Here is a 23,942-nt window from a genome sequence, read left to right as displayed (position 1 = left end):
GAAAGAGGTGGATGATCAAGGAAGGACTTTAACAAGAGGAGAAAAGACACTGAATTCAGAAAAGCCCTGAGCAGAAATGCGAAAAGGAGAGATGTTTTTCTTTCTGTCATCATAACTCACTTTTTGTGTCAAACCCTGAACCAAATTAAACAACAGTAGAACCAAAAATGTGTATAAACCCAACTCCTGCTCTTAAGCAATCTCCAGTGCAGCCAAACAGCATCACCCACTGTTCTGTCTGCTGAGCACCAATTATGCATATGCACGACTGTGCTCAGGGTTATGGGGGAGGATGGTAAGAGTATTGCAAACCTGCATCTCTCAGGCTAAATAAAGGCCTCTCACTCCAACTGCAAACACAATAAACATGAAAAGCCATTAGAATGCCCTGCAAAAGTCACTGATGAATTCTCAGTATATATTAACAGTGCATTGCTGGTGACTGTGACTCAGCAATTCCACTTTCAAGTTTGTGTGTAGATCCAAAAATGTCTTCCTTTAATTTAACTGGAGATATGTGTAAAGGTAAGGTACTGCTTGCAAAAGGATGATTCCAGAAGCAATGTAACTGTCTATTGACACTAGAACGAATAAATTGTGCATATGGCAAAATGTCACCACAGCATGAAAAATGCTGGGACCTTATGGAAAGACCCTAATTTAGGTAATAATGATTGAAATAAGCATATAGGTCACCACTATTGCCTATTTGAATTATATACTTTAATATATAAAACAATGCTTATAAACATAGAATAAGAGGCATAAAGACACATAAATTAGTAGCATGTATATAGTTAGGTATGAAAAGTTTCAGTGCACTCTAGAAGCCTCCATGGAAGCAGAAGTAGACTGGATCTGGGCAATGATAAGGAAACTCCACTACCAGCTGGCAACAGAATAATTTTCATCAGTTTCAAGAGAGAAATGAACAAGTTCTTAGGCTCTAATATCTATGCTTTTCTACATTTGTAAAATGAAGTTGAAAAAATATAAATTAATTATGAATTATAGATGTGGAATCCAAATTCCAACTCTCAGCCAGGCCAGGAGAGCAACTTTGAGGACCGTGCAGCGAAATGAGCCTTCTGGAGTGGAAAGAGAAACAGGCAACAATGTGACCCAGCTGAGTTTGCCAGGTAATTCTAGCGAACGTGTAAACTCTCCTCGCATGGGATCCACGCTGCAGTCTTTTAGGTGTGGGGCATTTCAGTAAGTATGGTGGCCTCTGCTTGTAATCCCAGAATCTGAGATGCTAAAGCTGAAGCAATCCCATGAGTTCAAAGTCAACTTTGGCTCCATAGAACTCCTAGGTAGGGACACTCTGGTCTAAAGATAAAACTACTCCAGAAACAAGCAGGTAAAAGCAAAAGGAAGAAAAGAGAAGACCTCTATTTTACTGACAATTATGCCTTCTATGATAACACTCTAAGAACCTAGAAGGGCATTGTGCTAAGTGAAAAATTCCATCACAGAGAACTGGTTCTCCACAATGCCACTCACAACAGGTATCACAGCCATGTTCATAAGACAGAGAACAGAATGGTGGGTGCTCAGTAGGAAACGCACTCTAAGTACATATAGTGTGAGTAGGATGTTTGTTGCATGTATGTGTGTGTTTGCATGTTCATGCACACGTATGCATGTCAAAGCTCGAAAAAATTTCAGGTGCCATTCCTCAGGTTCAACCATTCTTTTTTGTTTGTTTGTACTTTAAGACAGGGTCTCCTACTTACTTTTAAATACCCAAGTATCCTAGGACAGCTGGCCAGTGAGCCCCAAGGAGCCTCCTTAATCATTGTCTCTTAAATGTATGCACTTGGTGTGATTAATGTGCACACCACCCTGCAGGGCAATTTATGTGGGTTCTAGCAATCAAACCCAGATCTTTCTTGTGATGTAAGCACTTTGTCAGGTTAGCCATCTCTGAGGCCCTACAAATATCTCTAATGCCTCTTGATAGGGGTTGATTCTTTTCACCCCCAAATCCAGGTGAGGAAACTGGACTGCAAAGGGATCTCATGTGAGTGTTTAGCACTATTCCATGAGATGGACTTTTGATGTCCAGAATCAACCCCTACAGATAATCCTTTGAAGCCCACATGAAAATCTGTTGGTTAGAGCAATCTTTTCAGGTGGTTGCCAGCCCCCAGCCCATTCTAGTGTGACGCAGAAGCCTTGCATACTAGCATTCAGCTCTTGAGTCCCTTACCCCAAATGGAAGCTATGTCTCTGAGTGGTAATAAGCCTGGTGATAAACTGAAGACTGGGAATCAGGCCACAGTGTGAAAAGCTATGACTGAGGAGTTTCACTAGATTTGCCGATTACTTGAATGACTTACTTTGGGCAAAGTAAAATCAGGCTCTTCCAGCAAACAAGAGAAAATTGAAAAACAGATCAATGGGAACAGCTCTGGTTCATTTCCAGAGACTTTATCGGATGCAGTTACTAGATGCTAACAATGCATTTACAGCTTAGAGCTGGGCCTCTACATCCTACTTACACTCTATACTTAGAGTACATTTCCCGCTGAGGCCTGTGGCCGCTGGCTCCCGAGTGGAAAGGAGGTCTTTGCTTCCATTCAAACCTCTGCAGCTTTGGGGTTTGCATAATTTTCTAGGCAAAATGTTATCTTTCCCCTTCACTTTGGCTATTAGTTCTGCTAGTAAAACAATGGATCAGAGATTTATGCCAATTAGAGTGGGATTTACAAAGGGAGTCAGCAAGAGAGTGGAGTCTAGCCAATTTGCTGAAGGCATTTGTAGCCTTTCTTACTTCTCACCCCTTTTTTGACAGGCCAGGCACATTCCTACCCTTCCCTGTTTGCTCAGGCTGTACAACCCACCTGTAATGACTTCTTCTCTGTACAGCCTTGAAGCCCTTTGTAGCTATCTGCCTTTCATCACTTGTTTGGTGATATCTAATGGCTAGTACAATTTGGCTCACATCTTGCCTTTTAATTAGTCCCTAATTCTTTTATGTTTTCATCATATTCTCTTTCACATATACTGTGAATTAAAATTCAGGAAGCAGTCTTCTTTGGCTTAGGAATGGAGAGCACAGAGGGGCTCTCATCAATACTTATGAACTCATTAGAACCCTGACACTTTCCTGCAAACACTGGTGATTCCTTATGGACAAACCTTAGAAATGTCTAGTACTTCCTCAATTTGAGCTCACAGTCTTTGCTCTTACATGTTGTCTGTTTTGAACATTTCTCTGAGCACCAGTATCCTCACCTGCTGAGGGATGATAATCCTATCTACACTGCAGAGAAACTGAGAAATTCCAACAGTATCATGTCTGAGAAAGCACCTCATGGTGACACCTGGGACCGAGAAACTAAGGGATGCATACAAACTGGCTCCAAATCATTGCTGGATTCTTGAGTATTAGTATTAGTATTAGTATTAGTATTAGTATTAGTATTAGTATTAGTATTAGTATTTTCTTGGGTGATTTTCTGCCTGCTCCTGGAAGTAAGTGCATTCTTTTTTCCAAGGGAAATTCCACTAGTCTTTTCTTAAATGTCTTTTTTTTCTTTTCTTTTCTTTCTTTCCTTTTTTTTTTTTTTTTTTTTTTGTTTCCTGAGAGGCAGCCAAGACCTCTGCAGTCTCTGTAAAAGATCAGCTAAATCACAGCCAATTGGTTCCAAATTTTCATATTAGTAAAGAAAATAAAATGCCGTGTTGAGGATATGCGAAAGAAGATTTTGCATCTGATTCTTCATCTGAGCAAAAAGAAAAAGAGCTCTTCATAAAGTGTTATTTTGGAAAGCGAACAACCTTTCATAAAAGTAGTGGACCATAAGGGGCCAAGTGCTCTGGCATCTGTGGGCACCTTATCACCTCAAGAGCCTCTGTCTGAGACCACAACAGGCACTCTGGCATGCCAATCTTCCAGCATATTCTTAGCCTTAAGTAATAAGAATGGTCACATTTCATTGTGAATTAGGCTAGTCTGGATGGCTGCTGTCAAGGTTACCAGGGAGACACTGAAATAATAACATTTGAAATGACAATAGAAAAAAGAGCAATAAAGGCAAGCAAATCACAGCCCTCTGATCTGGAGACTTTCTTGTCTCTCCCATGCATACTTTCCAGCAGATGTACAGTGTGGAACTGGACATTTTCCCACAGGAGAGAATCAGAAATCATTCCCCGTAGGGTTCTCATTCACCAGCTGCCCTGTTGTTCCCTCATGCCATTCTGCTGGTGTTTTATTGTCCTCACGCGTACAACCCTGCTCAGAGAGATGATAGATCTAGTTTGATTCCAACCCAACTGTCAAACACATAATTACCAACTGCTAGACCATAATCTCTGAATGACAGAATTCCCAGGGTTATACAATTGGTTTAATTAAAAAAATCCCAGGGCTATGGGTGAGACTCATAGAATTATTCTGATTCTTCTGACATACAAGATTTTCTATCTACTCATTCACTCAAAATTTCAACCACTAGATAAGTATGCATGGTTAAAGTCGGTGTTAGTATGCCACTGATGGATACAATTAACACGCAAGAGACATGCTGTAGAAACAACTTTCCTCATAGCAACATAACTTAAATGCCCTCTTGGTCTCCCGCCTCCCGTGTGTGTACATGTGTGTGTGTGTGTGTGTGTGTGTGTGAAGTCCTCGTGTCTTTATGCTCACCTTAGAAACCAGAGCCCCCAGATGACCACTATACTTACTCTCAGCACTTTGCTCTGAGATATTCCTTTTTTTTAGGTTTTTTTATTTTTTATTTAATTTTATTTTTTATTACTAGTTACATTTTATTAACTCTGTATCCCAGCTGTATCCCACTCCCTTATTCCCTCCCAATCCCACCCTCCCTCCCTCATCTCCACCGTGCCCCTTTCCAAGTCCACTGATAGGGGAGGACCTCCTCCCCTTTCATCTGATCCTGTTTTATCAGGTATCTTCAGGACTGGCTGCAAAGTTCTCCTCTGTGGCCTAGCAGGGCTGCTCCTCCCTCGGGGGGGTGGGGAGCCTGCCATTGAGTTCCTGTCAGAAATAGTCCCTGTTCCGCTTACTATGGGAAACCAGTTGGTTCCTGAGCTACCATGGGCTACATCTGAGCAGAGGTTCTAGATATTCTTAAAGGGAAAACATTGCATTCACCTTTTTATCTTCTAAAACCCAACAGTATCTGACCTATACTAGACTAGACCCTTGAAGTGTTTTTAAATGAATCAATTATCAAACATATACATTCCCTGAACCAAGAAGAAAATTTAGTAGTGTTACTCTGTAGCCCTCTTCTCCATGGCCACCATTAAGCGACACTGAGCAAACAGTGAGCTCACAAAATTCAAATGTCCTCTTTCACTTGTAAGGTTCAATGGTAAAGGAGAAACCCTTGTCCTCAAGCCTATTCCTTATTTTCAGAATATATAATATTTGAGCTCTATTTATTCCTGTGAAATTAAAACACTAGTTGGCTTTAGTAAGTCATTTGGATGTGAAGTCTTTTCAAATCAGAAAGGAGACAAACAATCTCTTGATACCCCTCCCCTGCTCTAAACATCCCAAAACTCTGCATTACTTCAACACAAATGTAATTTTACTTAATAAAAATTTTAAAAGCAGTAATTTCTTTTCCTCATCTTCTGGTGGGAACCAAGTGCACTAGCAATAATCTTCATTGATTCGGGAGTCTCCGGGACTCTCAGACCAACAACTCACAGAGAGGTAGCCTATGCCTGCCACTATACTTTTGTTTGCTAAACTATGGCTTCTAAGAGGAACATCACCTTTATCTAAAACTAAGATTTAAACAGATTAGTTTCTAGAAAGCTTCCAACATAGTAGGATTCCATATGGACTTTTCAAATAAACCTAGTGTATTTTACACCACACCATCCGTCTGTTTTATTCTCCCAATTCTCTTCCACTTAAATCTTACCCCTTAAATTACTGTTCTTCCTATCTCATGCTAGCATTCTACTATCTCCTTTCTCCTTCAGCTCTTCCTCCTCCTCCACTCCTTTAGTGATCTCTATCTAGTTTTCTAACTTCTATGGGTACTCCAAGTTGTACACATAAACCTAAAACTTCAACGCTAAGCCCACACATAGTCGAGAACATGTGTTGTTTGCTTTCTGGATAGAGGTGACCTCACTCAGCACACTTTTTCACTCTGCACATTTACTTGCTTCATTTCAGTCATAGGTCTTGGAGAAATCAAGCCGGTACTGATCTAAGAGCCTCGTTCTTTATGATAAGAATTCAAAGTTCCAGAAACTGTTATGCAGGCTCTCAAAGTGGAAAAGATATGAGCCCTGCAAACTACAGTAATTAATGGCCCGACAAGATATGGTCATTTGTTCAATAGTGGCCCAAATGTCTTAGCTGCAACCAACAGGTCTCCGATTAGGTTTAAGGACTACAAAACAGAGGGTTCTCATGCCTAGTTCTTTAAACCTAGCTAAGAACTCTTAACAGGAAAGATCACAGGAAAACGTCAGAGCACAACTACTATGAGTTTGCTACGTTGACATGTTATTCAACTTCCTTCTAAATATTTATTTTCATACCCAGAGGTTACTCTTCCTTTTTTGAAGTGAAGTGGTTAGTACAGTGGATATAACTGGTCAAGGTGAAAAGAGTAAGGTGCAATGGAATGCTCGTCCCCAAATGAAATATCTACATTACCCCACACCACACCCACATCCAGTTCTCAGGGACATCGTTGGAGAGGGAAGTAGAAATCCTGTAAGAGCCAGAGGATTTGGAAGACTACTGAGAATTACTGTCATCTAAACATGGCAGGGCTACTGTAGTCATAAACTCTAAACAGGTGCAGTAGCCTGAATATCATCTTCACAAAGATCAATGCACTTGACATTCCAGAAGGAATGCTACAGCCTCTGGTGATTTTAATAGGAAGGGCCCCCATAGACTCATTTGCTTAAGTGCTTGGCCCAAAAGGAGTGGCCATATTGGGGTAGGTGTGGCCTTTTTGAATAAAGTATGTCACAAAGGGCCTGGGCTTTGAGGTTTGCTATGCTCAAGCTATACACAGTCTGATGCACAATCTCCTTTTGCTGCCTGAAAGTCAAGATGTAGAACTTTCAGCTACCTCTCCAGCACTGTATCTGCCTGTGTGCCACCATGATTCCCACTATGAAGATAATGGACTAAATACCTCTAAACTGTAAGACAGCTCTAAGTAAATGGTTTACTTTAAAAGAGTTGCCATGTTCATGGTGTCTTTTCACAGAAATAAAACCCAAACTAAGACAGCCCCACTGCAAAATAAGGAACTACAAGGCAATAGACAAGCTGCTGGTGGGGGAAGAGTCAGACTACTTCACAATATGGCTTCTGGTAGGTTGCCCATTCACCAGTAGACAGTCTTACAGCCACAGATATAAAAGCTGCACCAACTGGACTCAGTGAATTACGTTTTTAAAAACTAAGAGAAAAAGTAGAAGACATAAAGTTAGGAGAGATGTGTGTAAAGGAATCTTGGAATAATTAGAGGAGACAAGCAAGGAATGGAAATAATCAAAATACATTATATTCAAGTATAAAGTTCTCAAATTATAAGTAAGGTAGGAATACTTAAAACAAGAACCCAAACTTGCCTAAGTTTGTTTGGATGAATGTTTCTAAACTCATCTTAATTTCATGAGACAAACATGTTTTTCAGTCCTTATCTCTTATATGAAATACCCATTCTGCATATTTGAAGTGTCTTTATAAGCAAGAAAGAAGAGGCATGGAGGCTCTGCTGAGCTCCTGTGCAGCTTTGTGGAAAGAAAGGATGATGCATCCCTTTGTATGTGGCTTGGCCCTGAGTTCAGTCTCTCTTCATAACCACATAACAAGTTAAACTCCACATGAAGGGTAAAAGTTATTACCATTTAAAATCAGATGACCTCAACATTTAAACTGTTGCCTTAAACAGTCTAGAGAATACCATGCCAAGGAGAGATTACTTGGTATTGTTCCAAGCCATGCTCAACAGAAGCACACAATAAAGTCAGATAGATCTCACAAAAGAGCATGCAGAGTAATCAGGCTATGAGCTAAAGAGAAGCAAAATTAGGCAAGTCTCTTGACAAAATTAAAAACAAATAGAGAATGGTTGAATTTGGGGTCATTGGCCAAGATTCTAGGGTCATATCAGACTTGAATTGGAAAAGCAGTAAAATCTGGCTTGAATGCAGTTAGGGCATAGCTCATACACATTTTTGAATGCAGGTGCTCAGGCCCTGTAGAACTTACAACCAGAATCTATGCTTTGTACTGTTTCACATGAGGTAGAGCTCTACAAAGATAGAAGCTTTCTGTTTTATGCCTAATGAGTAAGTGAAGGATGGAGAATAGTTTGAGAAAGTCATTCCATGCCCTAAAATGTTTTTGTTGTTGTTGTTTTGTTTTTTTCTGAGCAACAAGCTCTGGGGGAAATCTTTATTCATAGTTTACTACAAATGTCCCCAGAGAAGTTGTACTATAACACAAGTCCAGCATAAAGATAGCAGTTGTGAATGTGTTCATCCTCCTGAGTAGACCTGTATCAGTTCTGTATGGGCTTGGCACCTGGTCCTTCCATTCTGACCAAAGAGTCAGGCTAGGTCAAAGTTGGACACAGAATATATGCTCAGGTATGGATGCCAAATCTCTCCCACACATCACAAACCTCACTTTTCATCTTGTTGAGTTTGAGGTAATGGGATGCCTTCCTATGTTTAAATTCTGTTAGAAATTCCACCAGCCAATTATGATTCTGGGATTCTGTCAGTATCTATGTGTGTTGCTGGGTGCAAATATAAATATTTCCATTTCATAGATGAGGAAACTCTGGCCTTGAAAAGAAATGATTTCTTGTTGTATTCCCCAGGGAAATACTGAATGTATAAATGAAGGCAAACTGAGGTCTTCAGTCTCTTCTCTGCTACAGTAAGGAAGTACTCACGTCATGATGTGCGTCTCTACTCCTGCCTCCACCAATGCCCCATCCACGAAAAGAGGCAGCAATGTGAAACCATACTTGTCCCAGGAGTGGCCCTCATCAAAACTCACCCTGAGGCAGAAACAAATATATGAAAGACATAGCTGAAAATAAAGTCACAATCTTTGACAACCACATTTCAGGATATTAGAGTTTCCTCTGTTATTTTGCTATCTGGCAATTTAGATTATCAATACTTAATCATCAACATTTCTCTATATTATCAGATCTGATCAAAATTTATTTTCCCAGAACAGGCAGAAATGGCATCAGACCTGCAGTAATATCTCACCATGTTAGAGGAAACACACACACACACACACACACACACACACACAACAGAGAGCTCAGTGGATGGAGTGTCACATTCAAACACTAAGAATGAAACCAAAGGTTCAATTTATAGCACAATCAATTCGGCTCTTGGATTTTCTGACACAGATAAATTGAGTAGTGTAGGTGTGCCCTATAGAAAAGGTACGCATGTGTCTTTCAGATCAAATTAAAAAAAAAGCAATTTCCTCTTTGTTCAGAAAAGATGTTGGGACTATTCCATCTTCTGAGTATCACTTTAAAGGGCTAGAATGTGTCTGAATTGCTCTGAGATGTCCTGTTCCATCTTTTGTCCAAAAGTAACAGATAGGTCTGGTCCTTTGTGATGCAGAGCACACACTTCTTTGGAAGATGTTTCTGGTGGAGGGGACTACAGTGATTCCACGTGCTTGCTTCCTTCTCTTTCTTGGTAATATCAGGTACCTGTCTACATCTTGATTTAAGCAGAGTACACAGCCCACAGGTGTGTGCTTGGCTTCTTCATCCTCTAGGATCCTTCTTGCCCTGTCAGGATCCTAAATCTTCTTTAGGTACAAAATTTAAGATCTGAAAACTCCCATATCAGGCCTTCTCCTATATTCAGGATCTTAGGCTTGCAGAGGTTAGGAATGTGTCCATCTTGGTCTTTAATGACCCCTTGACGTCTTGCACATGTTTCTTTGTTAAGTGCTTCTTCCTTTATGGTATAGATTATTTCAGAATATGTGACAGACCCTTACTAAACTGTGATCTGTAAAGAATTGTCCCATTCATCTTCATAGCCCCAATTCTTACGAGGGCTACAGAAATGTTAAAGAGATGATGCACAAAAAAGGAAAGGCCCTCTTTTAATTCATTCACTCAAGTTTTCCAGCATGATTTTTATTGACTTCCATACACTAGCTATAGGAATCATCTCTCCCTTTAACAGCAAGCCACTCCATCACTTTTCTATTCATTTTTCATCTCTCCACTGTGTTGTTACTCCCCCTCTATGTTCTCATACCATCATTCTTTCCAAATACACAGATTCAAAATAGTGCTGACAACATCTAGGGTAGCCAGTCTGGCAACAATGCTTAGGATTGTGGTATATTTTGATCCACAGCCATAAAAGAAAAGTGATCAGACTGTCATGAATGAAATCCTAAACTCTTACCATCTATCACCTTGAATTTTAAGGGCGCTGTAAATTCAGCCTTTAAAAAAATTAAGTTGAAAGTTAAGCTAGTGTGCAGGGAGATGGAAAGACCTGAACTTCTATGAAAAGAACAGGATTCTAACTTCCTTGCTTTTGTATTTCAGAATTTCCTACAGTAAGGGTAGTATTAGAGTTTCCTGTGGACACCAGCTAGCACTGTCTGGCAGTTCTTAGGTTTTATGGTTTCTCTTTTTCAAGACTGTTTGTTGATATGACTCTAAACAGATTGGTTGCTGTTTCCCTAGAATAATGCCAACATGATTTCAAGGCCTCTTCTCTTGCTTCATGGAGAATTTCCTTTCTGATAATGATGAGTTAGCAACACATGCTGAGCCAGGTTCAGTGAATGCTCAATATATCTCAAGATGAGAGGGGCTCTCTTTTTATATGTTTACCAACTAGGCATAGGGGAGCTAATTTCACTTTATACAAAGAGAAGAGTACACCACAAGGCAGATGATGATGTCACATCATATTTTCCAGCATCGAGACAGAAGCTTCCAGACAAAGCTAAGTGAAAATGGAAAGAGAAACTATGGAAGACTGAAGCCCTGCTGTATAGAATAATCTCGACGAAAGGATCTGATTTACAGACCAGAGGGAAGAATGGAGTAAGCAGATACCTAAAGACTAGTCCAGGAAGCCCAGGCAATCTCTGCAGGAGGAATTCAAAGATAGTGCAAGCCACTGGGAGCTAGTGCACAGAGGCAGAATGAGCATGAGATTCAGTGACCTTCACTTATGGTCTAGAGGATCCTTGGAATCCCATAATCATGCCATGTGGGTGCTTCCTGAAAAGAGTGATTTTTACACGTGGCTGTTTTATGCTAAGGCAGTTAAAAGGAATAAAACTCCTGAGAGAAACCCCAGGAAACAATAAAATTCTTAATGTCATTTTTATAAGAACGTTGGTCCTGGATTCCCTAACATTGGATCCATTGAGACATCTTACAGAGGAAATACCTGATGTGATGTGGACCAGTTTTCTGGGCAGAAGAATGGTCAGTGATAATAGAAGAGTGGAAAGCAGAAGTAGAATCTATAAATAAGGCAAAATGCAGCCATAGAGGACTTTGTCTCCAGAAGAAATGAGAGAGAGAAGATGCAATCCAAACTTTAATGGATCTGGTACTTTCTAAATATTCAGAGATAAACCACATTGAATGCCATCCTAAAAGGGATTTTCATTTTCCTCCTCACATCAATAGCTCATTAATGTCCATGACAAAGAAATTAGAAATCCCATATTAGGTCTATATGTGAAATTGAAGTCAGTAAGATTGCCAGTAGCCAACGAGAAAGTAAAATTCTCAATGACCTTCAAATAGTGGCAATATGGGAAAACAGAAAGAAAATGAAATAAATTTCCCTGATCAAAGAGTTCATGCTTACTATGTGCCTGAACTGTGTCTTTGGTCATAACACTAGAATAGTATTTCCATAGAGGAGAGTAAAGGAAAGGCCCTAGCAACAGTGGAATTTGTAGTTAATTTGAAGGGACAAACAATATACCAATAAATTGATATAAAAACAATAGTTAGCAATGAGATGAAGTGTAAAGTGATTTGCTAGTGACTAAAAGTACTACCTCTTTGGGGTGGTATAATGGAGATCTTAAATGACAGGAAGGAAGAAGATCTGGAAATGTGTAGACAAGGTATATTATTAAGGAAACACGTAATGTGATCTGGACCTGTACTTTGGGCAGAAATATGGCCAGTAATAATAGCCAAATGGAAAGTAGAAATATAATCCATAAATAAAGTAGAATGAGGTCAGAGAGGACTTTGTCTCCAGGAGAAATACGAGAGATATGATGCTATCCAAACTTCAAAAGACACATTTTGCTTCTCTGTGGTGAATAGTCAGGACTCTGAATAGAGGCTAGTAGATGACTGGCAATGGCAGAAATTGATAATTATAGAAGATCAAGTAAGACATAAATGTGGATAAAGGTTACAATGGAGAACAGCAATAACAAAGATTTCAGATATTTTTAGAGGTGAAGTCTACAGGATTTGATGATGGAGTATATATAGGCTGAATAAGCATTAAAAAAATTATGGAAATATTGTTTGTTGTATTTCCACAATCAAAAGATAACTATAGAGAGCACAAGAGGCACAAAGATTTGATTTGCCATTTTCAGTTTGGTCCGTGTCTAACTGATTTATAGCCTTCCATGTTGTGACACTGTCAAAGAGACTTTTGGATCTTTGGTTTGGCATTCTGATCAGGGACATGATTTATAAGGTCAGGTCAACTTAAAAGTGAAATATGTAGAGACTGGAGAGATGCTTCATTACTTAAAACCATTGTCTGTTCAGTTTGATCCCCAGCACTCAAACGAAGGCTCACAACCAGCTGTGACTCCATTTGCAAGAAAGTTTCTACCCTCTTCCAGCTTTCTTGGGCACCAAGCACATGCATGGTACATAGACATACACAGGCAAAACACCCATAAACATGAGTGTTTATGAGATGATAGAATGCAAAAAAATAGGATATGTAATAAAAAAGAAAAATGAAAGAGATATACACCTGAAGAAAGGGTAAGACTAATTAATGAAATAATAAGTTCAGAGAAAAGGGACTGCATTCCTTATCCATCACACGTTAACGTATTATCCAACAACAGTAATACTACAAAAGCTAACCATGTCACAAAGCCCAGTAAGTGCCCATAGATTGCAAGAACAAGGAAGAAAATAATCTTCCTGCCATATCTTAAATACTGTGTTCAATTTCAATCATAGTTCACTTAAAAAAAAAAAAAAGATGTGTCAATCAGTCTGATTTAAGGTGAAAGAAAAACTGGCCTGAAAAACAGATTATATGAATTTTAGACAGCATGGTTAGGAAAATAAAAAGGAGACTGAAACTGAATTAATTACCATTTCATTTCAACTAATTCTTTTAGTAAGGAGGTTTCTACATATTAAAAAGAATACATTGGTTATTCACCACAAAAGCAGGATAATGTTCATGAATGAATTTAGAGAGAATTTTGAACTTAGAGAAAATTTAGAAAGAATAAATGAACCCATCACTTTTTAAAACTACAAAGAGAATAAGGGAACAGAATTTCCCATTCCAGTGAAGCCACTAAGACCCATATTCTAATGTCTGCACCCAGAATGCAAGCTCTTATGAATGTTGCTCTGTTCAGCAGTACATTCTAGGCGCTGTAGTAGCACAGGATGCATATATTAACCAGTCGATGAATACGTAGGAGACAAACGAACAAATTCGTAATGTTTTCTTGAGTTGCGTATTTATATATCCATGGAAACTTAGAATAGAAAGAAAAAGAAATATCTGGATGTCCTTCCAATCATACAATCCCCAAATTGTGTATACCTAGAACACTGGGAAGAAATCCGAAAGTGCATTGTTGTTCAGCATTAAGAACATTTTTTCCAGCTGGGTGCACTGGCACATGCCTCCAATACCAGCATTTAGGGAGGCAAAGGCAGGTGGTTCTCAGTGAGTTTAAGGCTAGCCTGGTCTACAAAGTGAGTACAGCCAAGGGAATACAGACAGAGAAACCCTGTCTGAAAAAAAACAAAACAAAAAGGCACATTTTCTCCCCTAACAAGTAAAGCCATGGTAGAAGATGAGAACTGTCTGTCTTGAGTCCTTACTAAGCGACCTCCACTGTTTTATTATCCTGGCATGTTGTGTCTCTTAAGGTGTCATAAAATGATCTGCTATACCACATATCATGCTGAATTATATTCCCTTTAGGATCATTTCATAGTCTGCATACCTATGACTTTACAGTGTTGACAAGAGGGAAGAAGAGAATATTTGAACAAATAATCAAATTCCTTCCTACAAGTCCAGCAAAACAGTAGAGGCAGGACTGTGACTGAGAATCAGCTTCTCTTCCTCTGGTAAGGCAGATTGCTTCCTTTTATTTTAGTGCAAATGCAAGAGGTGTGGTGTGCTGGCCACCTGGAAGTTCTTCAGAGCAACACATGCCTTAGAGACATGGAAGGCTAGAACTTTTGTTCTCATGGAACTGTTTCTCTGAACAAAACAAAGCACGAGTGCTCACACTGTGGCTAGATGAAGAAAAGAACACAAAAGACCAGGTGACATTTCCCTTTCTGTTTCCAAGAATATCACACGGAGGGGAAACAGGGACAGTCTGCCAGGACTCAGCAAATTATCACACCTTAACCCACCTACCAGTTAGACAACCTGTCCATTGTGACAGTTCACTGGAGAACTGCATTCGGTAGGACTCTATTGCTCATTTCCCCCTAGTATTTCCAAGACAGACTGGTGTTACCGGATGGATGGAGGGTTCCCCTGAAGCAGCAGATAAGTTCTAATCTCTTTTATCCAAAGTTACATGGTTACAGCTGGATGGGTCCATCTGTAGAATGCTTCATCTTCATGCCTATCTAGCTACCTATCACTTCAATCTGTAGGAAACAGCATGCCTTGTTAGCCTAGCTAAAGTTTCCTCAGCTTTTTAATTATGATTCCTATTTTCTCTGCAAGGCAATGTCGCTATTATTTAAGTCTGAGAATCTCTATAGCCTTGGGTGAGGCTGGATAAACCAATGCTTTCCTCTTGTGCATATATGAACACACACATTTGTATGCAAAATAATGTCAGTTTGAGGTCCATAAAAGAAAATAATTGACTACTTAATCTTTCTTCCTCTTAAAATATGTCATTTTTTTAAAAAACCCTGAATTTATAACTTCTTTAGAAGTTCCTAGGAAGAAAGGAATTGTATTTGAGTTTCAAAATCTTGGAAGAATCAAAAATTAGCCAGCCATTTTATAAGAAAACATTGATGATAATGACATTGTCAAGCTTTTACAAAACACTCCCATAGACTTCAAAACAGAAACAAATGAACAAACAAACAAACAAAAAACAACCAAACAAAAACTCATACAAAGACAGTTTCTGAATGGATTCTTATTTGTTGTAGTTGTTTTTCACACATATTCAGTAGCTGACATTTATCCACTTGCAAGTGCAAATTATTTCTTTTCTCCTGAGAATTGAATTGATGGATCAGCAAGTAAACAGAAATCTTTACCCCTGTTTATGTTCAGAAAGCATCACTTTCAATATACTTTAAATGCAGATAACACTATCTTAAAAGCCTAGTTTAAAATAATGTTTAACATTTTAAGTAAGAATAGGTAAACAAATCATATCATTTTACAAGAAGTTCAGTAAGAATATAGTTATTTTGTAAGCTCTACAATTTTTTATATATTTTACTTTAAAAATGAAAAATTTGACCTGTGATGTTTATACAATAGATGTGATGATTGATTCACATATATACTAATAGTGATAAAGTAGGGGTTATAAGCATACCCACCACAGTAGACTTCTGTCATTTATTTACGGTGAGTACATTCACTTTTCTCCATTTGGTACAAAATGCTAATTAATGCTACACTGAACAGGGCAATCTCAAAAACCCATTGATGATTTTGAGTGAGATGGCTATTTCTGACTACAGATTCTATTAATTCTCAGTAGTTTTTATAACTTAAGCCATTTTCCTTCAATATCTGCACAACAAGTTGTTTCTTTGGAAGTGAGTCTTTGGAAGGCAAGCTCTACAGCTCAGACTGAATAGTTAAATGTAAGGAAGGCTAAAGTTTTTTTATTATTATTATTATTTTCCTCTGTTGGAAATAGATTCTTTAATATATCATGATTACAGTTTCTCCTCTCTCTCTCTACTCCTTTCAGTTCCTTCCCATGCCCCTGCCCTCTGGGTCCACATCCTTTCTGTCTCCCATTAGAAGAGAACAGGCTTCCAAGAGATAACAACTAAACACATTTAGTGAGAATTAAAATTCTCTCTAATCTCATAACATGCTCTCCTTTCAGGCCATATATGCTGTCTTTTTCTCTATCAAAAAGAAACATCAATAAACTCTTCCTTCTCTTATTCCAAGGAACATTCTTTGCAGGAAGTTCTCAAAAGCAAAAGAAGCAAACAGATCTGATCCCATGATAAAGGAGAAAGAGAAGCACAAGAGTCAACATAGGGTGCTAGTGCTAATTTCTTCTTCCCAGGCGTAAAGGGAAGAAATTAGCTACGCTATGTCTGTGTTCATGGGACTAACTCAGCAACTCTTACTGGGAAAGTTCCTGAAACACAATGATAGAGCCAAGAAAGAGTGTCTCATTTCATTAAGAACGAATGAGCTTCAAGACTTACTTTCTTCTTTGTTTGTGCAAATCCTGCTGCCTCCTTAAAAGACAGCTCCTCCCTCTACAGATAGAAATGGCCTTGAAACTGGGAGAGATCACCTGTCAGCTCAACCTTAGCACCTTAAAGGGACATTTAGCTTCTCAATCCTGCCTCCTTTACACATTCCAATCCTTGGCTCCAAATACAGTTTTCTGATCGCTCTGTACTTTTCCTGAATTTCAGCCTCTGGTCAGAGTTCTCACTTTTCACCTGTCTCTTAGCACTTCTGCTCTTAACTCCTAGCGTGCTTCCTCCAAACATCACCTTTGTGCCACCTGCTGCAGGGAGACCACTGTCTAGTATTGCACAGTCAGCATCCTCCAACAGACATGGCTTTGCAGAATCCTAAATTCCATACACTGAATTTAGTCTCTCATCAGGCTGGAACCATGTCACAGCTCTGTGCTCCTCACTGTGCCTAAAACATTGGAACTACATTCAGGAGCTCCCATGGTCCCTCCAATAATCTGTGTGACAACAATTTGAGTAAAGTATTTGGTATAGTTGTATTTTAAAGTAATTTTATTGGTAATTTAAAAGTTATTCACAGATTTAGGATTGAACTGGATAATTCATTGGAGCAGTTTAGAACTGTGCCTGGAATGTAACATTCCTTCAACAAATCAGGCAATTATTAAGCAGCAAATGGATGATAGTTATACTGGAATGTTCACAGGTTCACCCTTAGGCCAGTAGAGCAATTTTCTTGAAAGGGCTCCACATTTCCTTAAAGATTCTTTATGCAATGTTCTTGTAAAGTAATATGTTGGTGGATGTAGCTATTCCACCTGGTGCTAATGAAGCTCGTGGAGACTGACAACACTTTAGTATGTTTCAACTTACATGTGACAGTTCTACATGGTTTAAAACAGAAGAGGAGCAAAGTCTTTATCAAAGTGGCATACAATTGGGCTTGGCACCAGGGTATCAACCTTCTTTAAGATATTTTCCTCTAGGATTCTCACTCTCAAAGTGTTGGCCTTACTGAGGATCAAGGGCCTGATTAAAGCTACAGTCCAGCTTTTTGCCCATGGTGAATGTTGCCATCTGCACTTTAGCTTGGCTTCATCAATAAATAACAATTTAGCTGAGCATGAAACCTGAAATTCTTTCTCCTCAAGATATTTGCATACAAGACATTCATCTATCCTTTGCCAAAATCCCAAATCATCACTATAAACCCTTCAAGATATATTCTTACCCTACTATTTGTCCTCATTAATATACTAGCATAAATGATCTGAGCTCCATTACATATTTACTGTTGAAATGAACAATATATACTCTTTCAATTTTATTTCACTGTCATTCACCCACTCATTCTGCCATTCATTTATAACTGCTACAAATTCTTCCAACTCCACTTGTGCTCTAAATGTACTCTGACAATGGTCTCCTAAGCCACTTAGTTCCTTAGTCCCTTTTACTCCATTACTGATCTGATCTGACTAAAGAATTGGATCCTATTATCATCTCTCCCTTTAGTGTTCATGAAGACATATTCTCAAGGGTTTCTACATTCCTGGCTTTTTCTCTTTCTTCTTCCTTAAAGACTGGTTTCAGCAAGAGTCTTTTCCCTGGAGTCCCTGGTTTCCACTCATTGTCCAGACCCTCCAAGAGTATTAAGCAGCCTATACCACAGCTTTAACTACCACCAAGTCCCTCACAGCTACACGACATTTGAAGGCCATCTATGATGAGGTAGTCATAGAATCATAAACTAAACATATTTAGAACTGAACTTAGTGACTGTTACATGAACCTAACCATCCCTTTAGAGCAATTTTCATCTCTCATAATTTGTATTCCAAATCAAGGCTGCCTGAGTTGTTGGTCCTTCTCTCCTTTTCTGCCTTAACTGACCACCTATTCCTGCCACCTGACCTCATTCATCACACTTCCCCATCTGAATTACCTGGCATACTCTTGTTACCTGTGAGGTAGATGATATAAAAATATTGAAAAGCTGGGATGGTGAATAATGGATGAGGAAATGGGAAGGGAGCGCAAAACCATCCAGAATGACTTTCACCAACCTTCTCCACTGAGGGCTGCTCATTAATAGGGTAGGGAGCTGTCCTTACCACAAGTGCCTGACTGGCAGAGGTGTGTGTTTCAGGGCTACGAGGGCACCACCCCAGTCTAGGAACCAGACATTGTACTCTTCATCAAAGATCTGGAATAAGAGCAACAACAATGATAGCAATGTTTTACATTTGCAGTGCTTAATAGTTTGAAGTTTTTCACACACATTGTTTCATTTGGATTTTGAGCTTTCCAGTGACCCTGTTAGCTAGTCTGGCAGGTATTGTCTGCCCTTGATAGACGAGAAGCGGGACTTACAGAGAACAGACAGCTCTCCTTATCCCGCTCAAATGGCATTTCCAGAACATTTCCCACTAGTCTTGTGAACCACTATACTACATGAGGATGAAGCAATAGGTACATACTCAACTATGTAACCTCTTCCCCCGAGAAGAGCACGATTTCAAAGAAACTTGTTATATTTGCTTCTCTATAAGTTTCTTCTCTGATCTCTGTTCCTCTGCCTCTATGACTTTTTAGTGTTTATTTGTCTAGAACTCAAAAGAGAATTTCTCCAAACCCTAGAACAATCGAACATTTAGACCTAGTCGCTACTTCCTTGATTCTTCTACAGGATGGGGCACAGGACTGAAGCCACGGAGGAGGAGAAAGTGGTCCTCACACTTCCTTCCTAATACTGTCATCATGGCCATTGCCAACTCTTCCTTTTCCAGGCACTGATGTGAAAAGTAGAAGCTCAGGCAATTGGAGAAACAGGAGAAAAAAAAAGTGAGATGGTTATGGCACAGGGAAGTATTTCTTTAGGCCCTTGGACAACAGTGATCATTTATATTGGATGGGTTTGTTTTTCAGATCCTAACCTCTTTTGGCTCTTGGAACAGGTTATCTTATATTTTGGAGGTTGACACCTATTCGTGTGTCTGTTCTCTAGTCACCTGATTACAGGAGAAGGATTTGACATACTCTTCATTGTGTCCTGTGTAGAACTTCTAATAGCTGTTGCCTGTTAAGCACTTGGCAACAGTTTTATGGTGGTGGTAGTGACAGCATTATCAGTGAAGGTGGTACTGATGGTGGTGATGCCAGGCTTTATTTGGCCATCCAAACTGGAACTTAACCAGCAAGATAGCTAAGGATGAATTCACTGGCATCAAGACACTCAATATCTTTCTCTTCTCTTCCCTAGTTAGAATGTTTACTTTTAAGACTTAATAAAATATCACCTCTAATTATTAAGTCTTTTCCAGTTTCCCCAGTAGAACTAACTCTTGCTTCCCATGAGAATAATACCACTAAAATAATATAATCACCCTGAACTATATTTAATTTTATGTGAAATTATTTCCTCAATTTAATTTTGAACTCATTAAAGAAAGGAATGTCAAATCTTGAGGTTATTGCCTAATATTTTGCTGACATTAAATATGTCTGTGTTGACTAATATAGTAGTCACATGAGACTTATATTAAACTTAATTAAGTTGAAAATTCAGTTCACACTCAGCATGTATCATTACAATGGCTGTGTAGAACATTGCTAGCATCTCTCCAAGTTCTATTGTGTGTAACACTAAATTGCTTTTCTTTTAGATATATGTGTATTAAGCTGCCTTATATTTCCTGATTGCTGAACCTACATAACTATTAAATTATCACTGACTTCCGTGGTTCTTCTAGTTTCAGCATTCTAATCCTTTAACATTGCAGATAACGAAGCAGAGTGAGAAAGCTGATGAGGCCTGCTTGCAAACATCTGTTGGCACACTAAAGACAGAAACAGCGTCATCATTGTGTCCCCGGGAACCACAACATTTATCTGTTACATACATCCTGCCGAAGGGATGACATATCCAGCCAGTTCAAGTCAAGGTTTTCCTCTTCCAGGTCCAGGTCTTCCACCCACTATTACCCCTCTAAACTGCAGTTATATCCAGGAAAGTGGATAGCTAGCCAAATCTTTTTCAAGTCCAAGACTCTGCAGGGAGGGGAGATGTTAGCAGACTTTCTTCTAAATGTCTCCCTTCTTGAATCATCCCACTTACCTGTCTCCAAGTGTTGCCCCCATCGGAGGAGATGAACACACCAATATCAGTATAGGAGAGTTCTGAGCCAATGTTGCCTGAAACATAGGAAGAATCACTTGAAATTGTCAAGAAGTTTACATTTTAAGTGTGCTGAGGGTTAGAGGAGTAGTGGCAGAGGAAAGTTTTCCCCAAAGATGATTACAGTTTATTTGTGTACACCCTTTCCTGAGGTCACCTATAAATAAAAGCCCAGCAGGAAAAAAAAAAAACTAATTATGAGAAAAGCAAGTGAACAGCAATGCATCTTTATATGTTAGGACTCAGAGGACTGACTGCTGAAGAGCTTGAGAATCATTTACTCTGACTACCAGTATTGTTTCAAATTGGCCCTGACTGGTGTGCGCTGATGATGGTGAGGAGCAGAAGAGTAGACATGGATACAGAGGATGGGAAAGACGGTTCTTCATCCAGAAGTATGATTTTAGCCGAAGGAAAGCAAGTTTGTGCATTAGTATGGATGCACGGATGTGTGTGTATGTGTAGATGTGTAGCTGGTTCCAACACAAATGTGCTGACTTATTGCGTGATCTATTTAAATCTACTGCAATACATTTGGTTTAAAAAAGAGCATATGAAGTTGGGAGAGAAAGGTGGTAGAGAGATAGGGGAGGAATTGGAAGGAGGGAAAAGGAGTATAGATTTAATAAAAATACAGATTTATGAAATTATCAAAAAACAAAAAGATGTTAAAATATGAGGAGGCTCCTTGGGAAAAAGAAGGGTTTCATGAAGAGTGGGATGAGGGTGTGAGAGGGTAACAGGGATAGAAAATGACCAAAATATGTCATATAAATGTTTAAAATTGGCATAATAATATTCAAAAGCTTCAAAAAGAAATGAAAATATACAAGAAAAAGAAAATAGTTGGGACAGAAGTGATGGCCCAAATTGTTAATTAAGCAGTAACTCACTGCCATTCTTCATACACTGAATTTGATCCCCCCAGACCAACTGGTGGAAGGAAAGAAGCAACTCCCTCAAATTATTCTCTGATTTCCACATACACACAAACGCAGATACACATGATAAACAAATGTAAAAAGAAAGTAGCTATTTTTTCTCTGCTTATATTGCCCTAGTATTACTCGTGTGGAGTCTCATCACGATCCCACACCAGGGCTCTTCACACGATACTATATATAACTGTGGAATGACAGTGCAAATAAAGAACTGAGTGAACTTCTTATTTTGCTTTGCACTTGAAGACATGTTAAAAAATGAAGAATGCACCCTAAACATGGAAGTGTATCGTGTTGGTTGATATTTTTTTCATTAAACATAGCAGGAAGGAAAATCTCCCACACATCTGTAACCTAAATAAGAGCACAATAAAAATGCAATAATGAAAATGTTAATTGAGCTCCTGACATTTAATACTTCAAAGTGAGAAATTAAAGCCAGGGTACAGCTTGTCAAGCTCCTGTCAGCATCAAGGAACACACAGTTAGCCAACTTGTTTTGACACTAGGGCTTCCAAAAATAGGCCCAGTGCTTAAGGCTCAGGAAGTAGATGTTAAAGGAGAGAGGAGAAACTCCAGGAGCCACTGCATAGATAGAAATCTGTCTGGAAATTAATCTCTTTGGGTACAGGAATAAGGGAGAACAGACAAAAATACCTATACATATTATATATAATATATATGTAATATATTATATATAACACACACATATATAATATATACATACATATATAATATAATACATACATTATATTATATATTATATATATTTGTGTATATACATATATATGGATATATATATATATATGTGTGTGTGTGTGTGTGTATATATAGTGGTTTCATGGTTGTTACCAGGAACACTGCTTTCAAGAGAACAGAGTGAAGCAATCCATTAGATACTTTAGTAAAGTCTATTAAGACAAACAGGAGAGAGGGAGAGGAAGAGAGAGCTATGTATTTGCCATCCCTAGCATGGTCCCTCAGAATGTATTCTACTGGCTTTTTACCTCCTCAGACATTGGTTCTGATATTTTCAATCTCTCTTTAAAAGCCTCACCATGTTGATTTGGTACTTTTATGTTGTTAAGAAGCCCACTTCACAGAGTCTGTTTTCAGAAGTATCTTCCGTCATCTGAAGGGCATTCTGTCATTCTGTGAAATGCACACCTAACTACAGGGACCAGACACTAGGTTCCAGATTGGGAAACAGAGTAGATGTTTCAAGTATGAATTTATGCTTGGCCATGTTCAGTCTTTATGCCCCTCAGTGGGCAAACAAATCAGGAATAACAGGTGATATCAAAGGAAGAAGAGCTGACTAAAGGGAATGGAGGATCAGGCTGGAAGCAAGCCGTAGTCACCTGAGGGGCATCCAGGAAGCAAGAAAGAGGCATGAGACAGGAAAATGGGGAACTTTCCTACCAACAACTCAGTTGGTAAACAATAAGGTTCTATTGATGTTTGTGGTACCTTTACTCAACATTCTTTTGTCTGTTTCCTGTCACTGCAACCATTGTTTGCTCTTTCAACACTTGTGAAATAAAGAGAAAAACAAGGACCATGTATGGATGCAACCTAGAGCCCCTGCTCAGATGTAGCCCTTGGTAGCTCAGTATCCAAGTGGGTACCCTAATAAGGGGAAAAGGGACTGTTTCTGACATGAACTCGATGGCGGGCTCTTTGACCTCCCTCTCCCCTCCCCAGGGAGGAGCAGCCTTGCTAGGCCACAGAGGAGGACTTTGCAACCAGTCCTGAAGACACCTGATAAACCAGTATCAGATGTAAGGGAGGAGGTTCTCCCTTATCAGTGGACTTGGAAAGGGGCAGGGAAGAGATGTACTCTGGGTTAGCTAGCAGGTTAGCAATGCTTCCCCAAATGGTGGCAACGGGACCTAGACAAGGATGCCAAGAGCTCAGTATAGAAACAAACAAACAAACAAACAAACAGCCAATTACATGGAGAATTAAGGCAACATGAGGTGTGGATATTCACAGTTTGTAGGAAGCAGTGCCAGGGTGTGTTAGCCATGGAGAGGGCACAGCTAGTGGTTACTGGATTAACCACTTTTTGCTAGTGAGAAGAATAGTGTGCTTGGTCTTGATGCCACCGCCCACCTGCCCTTTGTC

The 23,942-nt window shown here is 39.2% G+C and overlaps 1 protein-coding gene across 1 annotated transcript in view; it reads right to left on the bottom strand.

The window, feature by feature from the left end:
• Sorcs3 (sortilin related VPS10 domain containing receptor 3) overlaps nucleotides 1–23,942 on the bottom strand; it is a 604,602-nt gene that overhangs the window by 64,494 nt on the left and 516,166 nt on the right. The window contains exons 12-14 of the mRNA XM_060390926.1: nucleotides 20,815–20,891; nucleotides 18,812–18,903; nucleotides 8,934–9,041 (exon numbers count right to left, since the gene is read on the bottom strand). Coding sequence (XP_060246909.1) covers nucleotides 8,934–9,041; nucleotides 18,812–18,903; nucleotides 20,815–20,891 — 277 coding nt within the window. The remainder of the gene's footprint in view (nucleotides 1–8,933; nucleotides 9,042–18,811; nucleotides 18,904–20,814; nucleotides 20,892–23,942) is intronic.

The sequence above is a fragment of the Meriones unguiculatus genome, chromosome 1 (genome assembly GCF_030254825.1).
Source record: "Meriones unguiculatus strain TT.TT164.6M chromosome 1, Bangor_MerUng_6.1, whole genome shotgun sequence".
Lineage (NCBI taxonomy): Eukaryota > Metazoa > Chordata > Mammalia > Rodentia > Muridae > Meriones > Meriones unguiculatus.
Note: the sequence above shows the minus strand (reverse complement) of the source record. Positions and strands in the feature narration are given on the sequence as shown.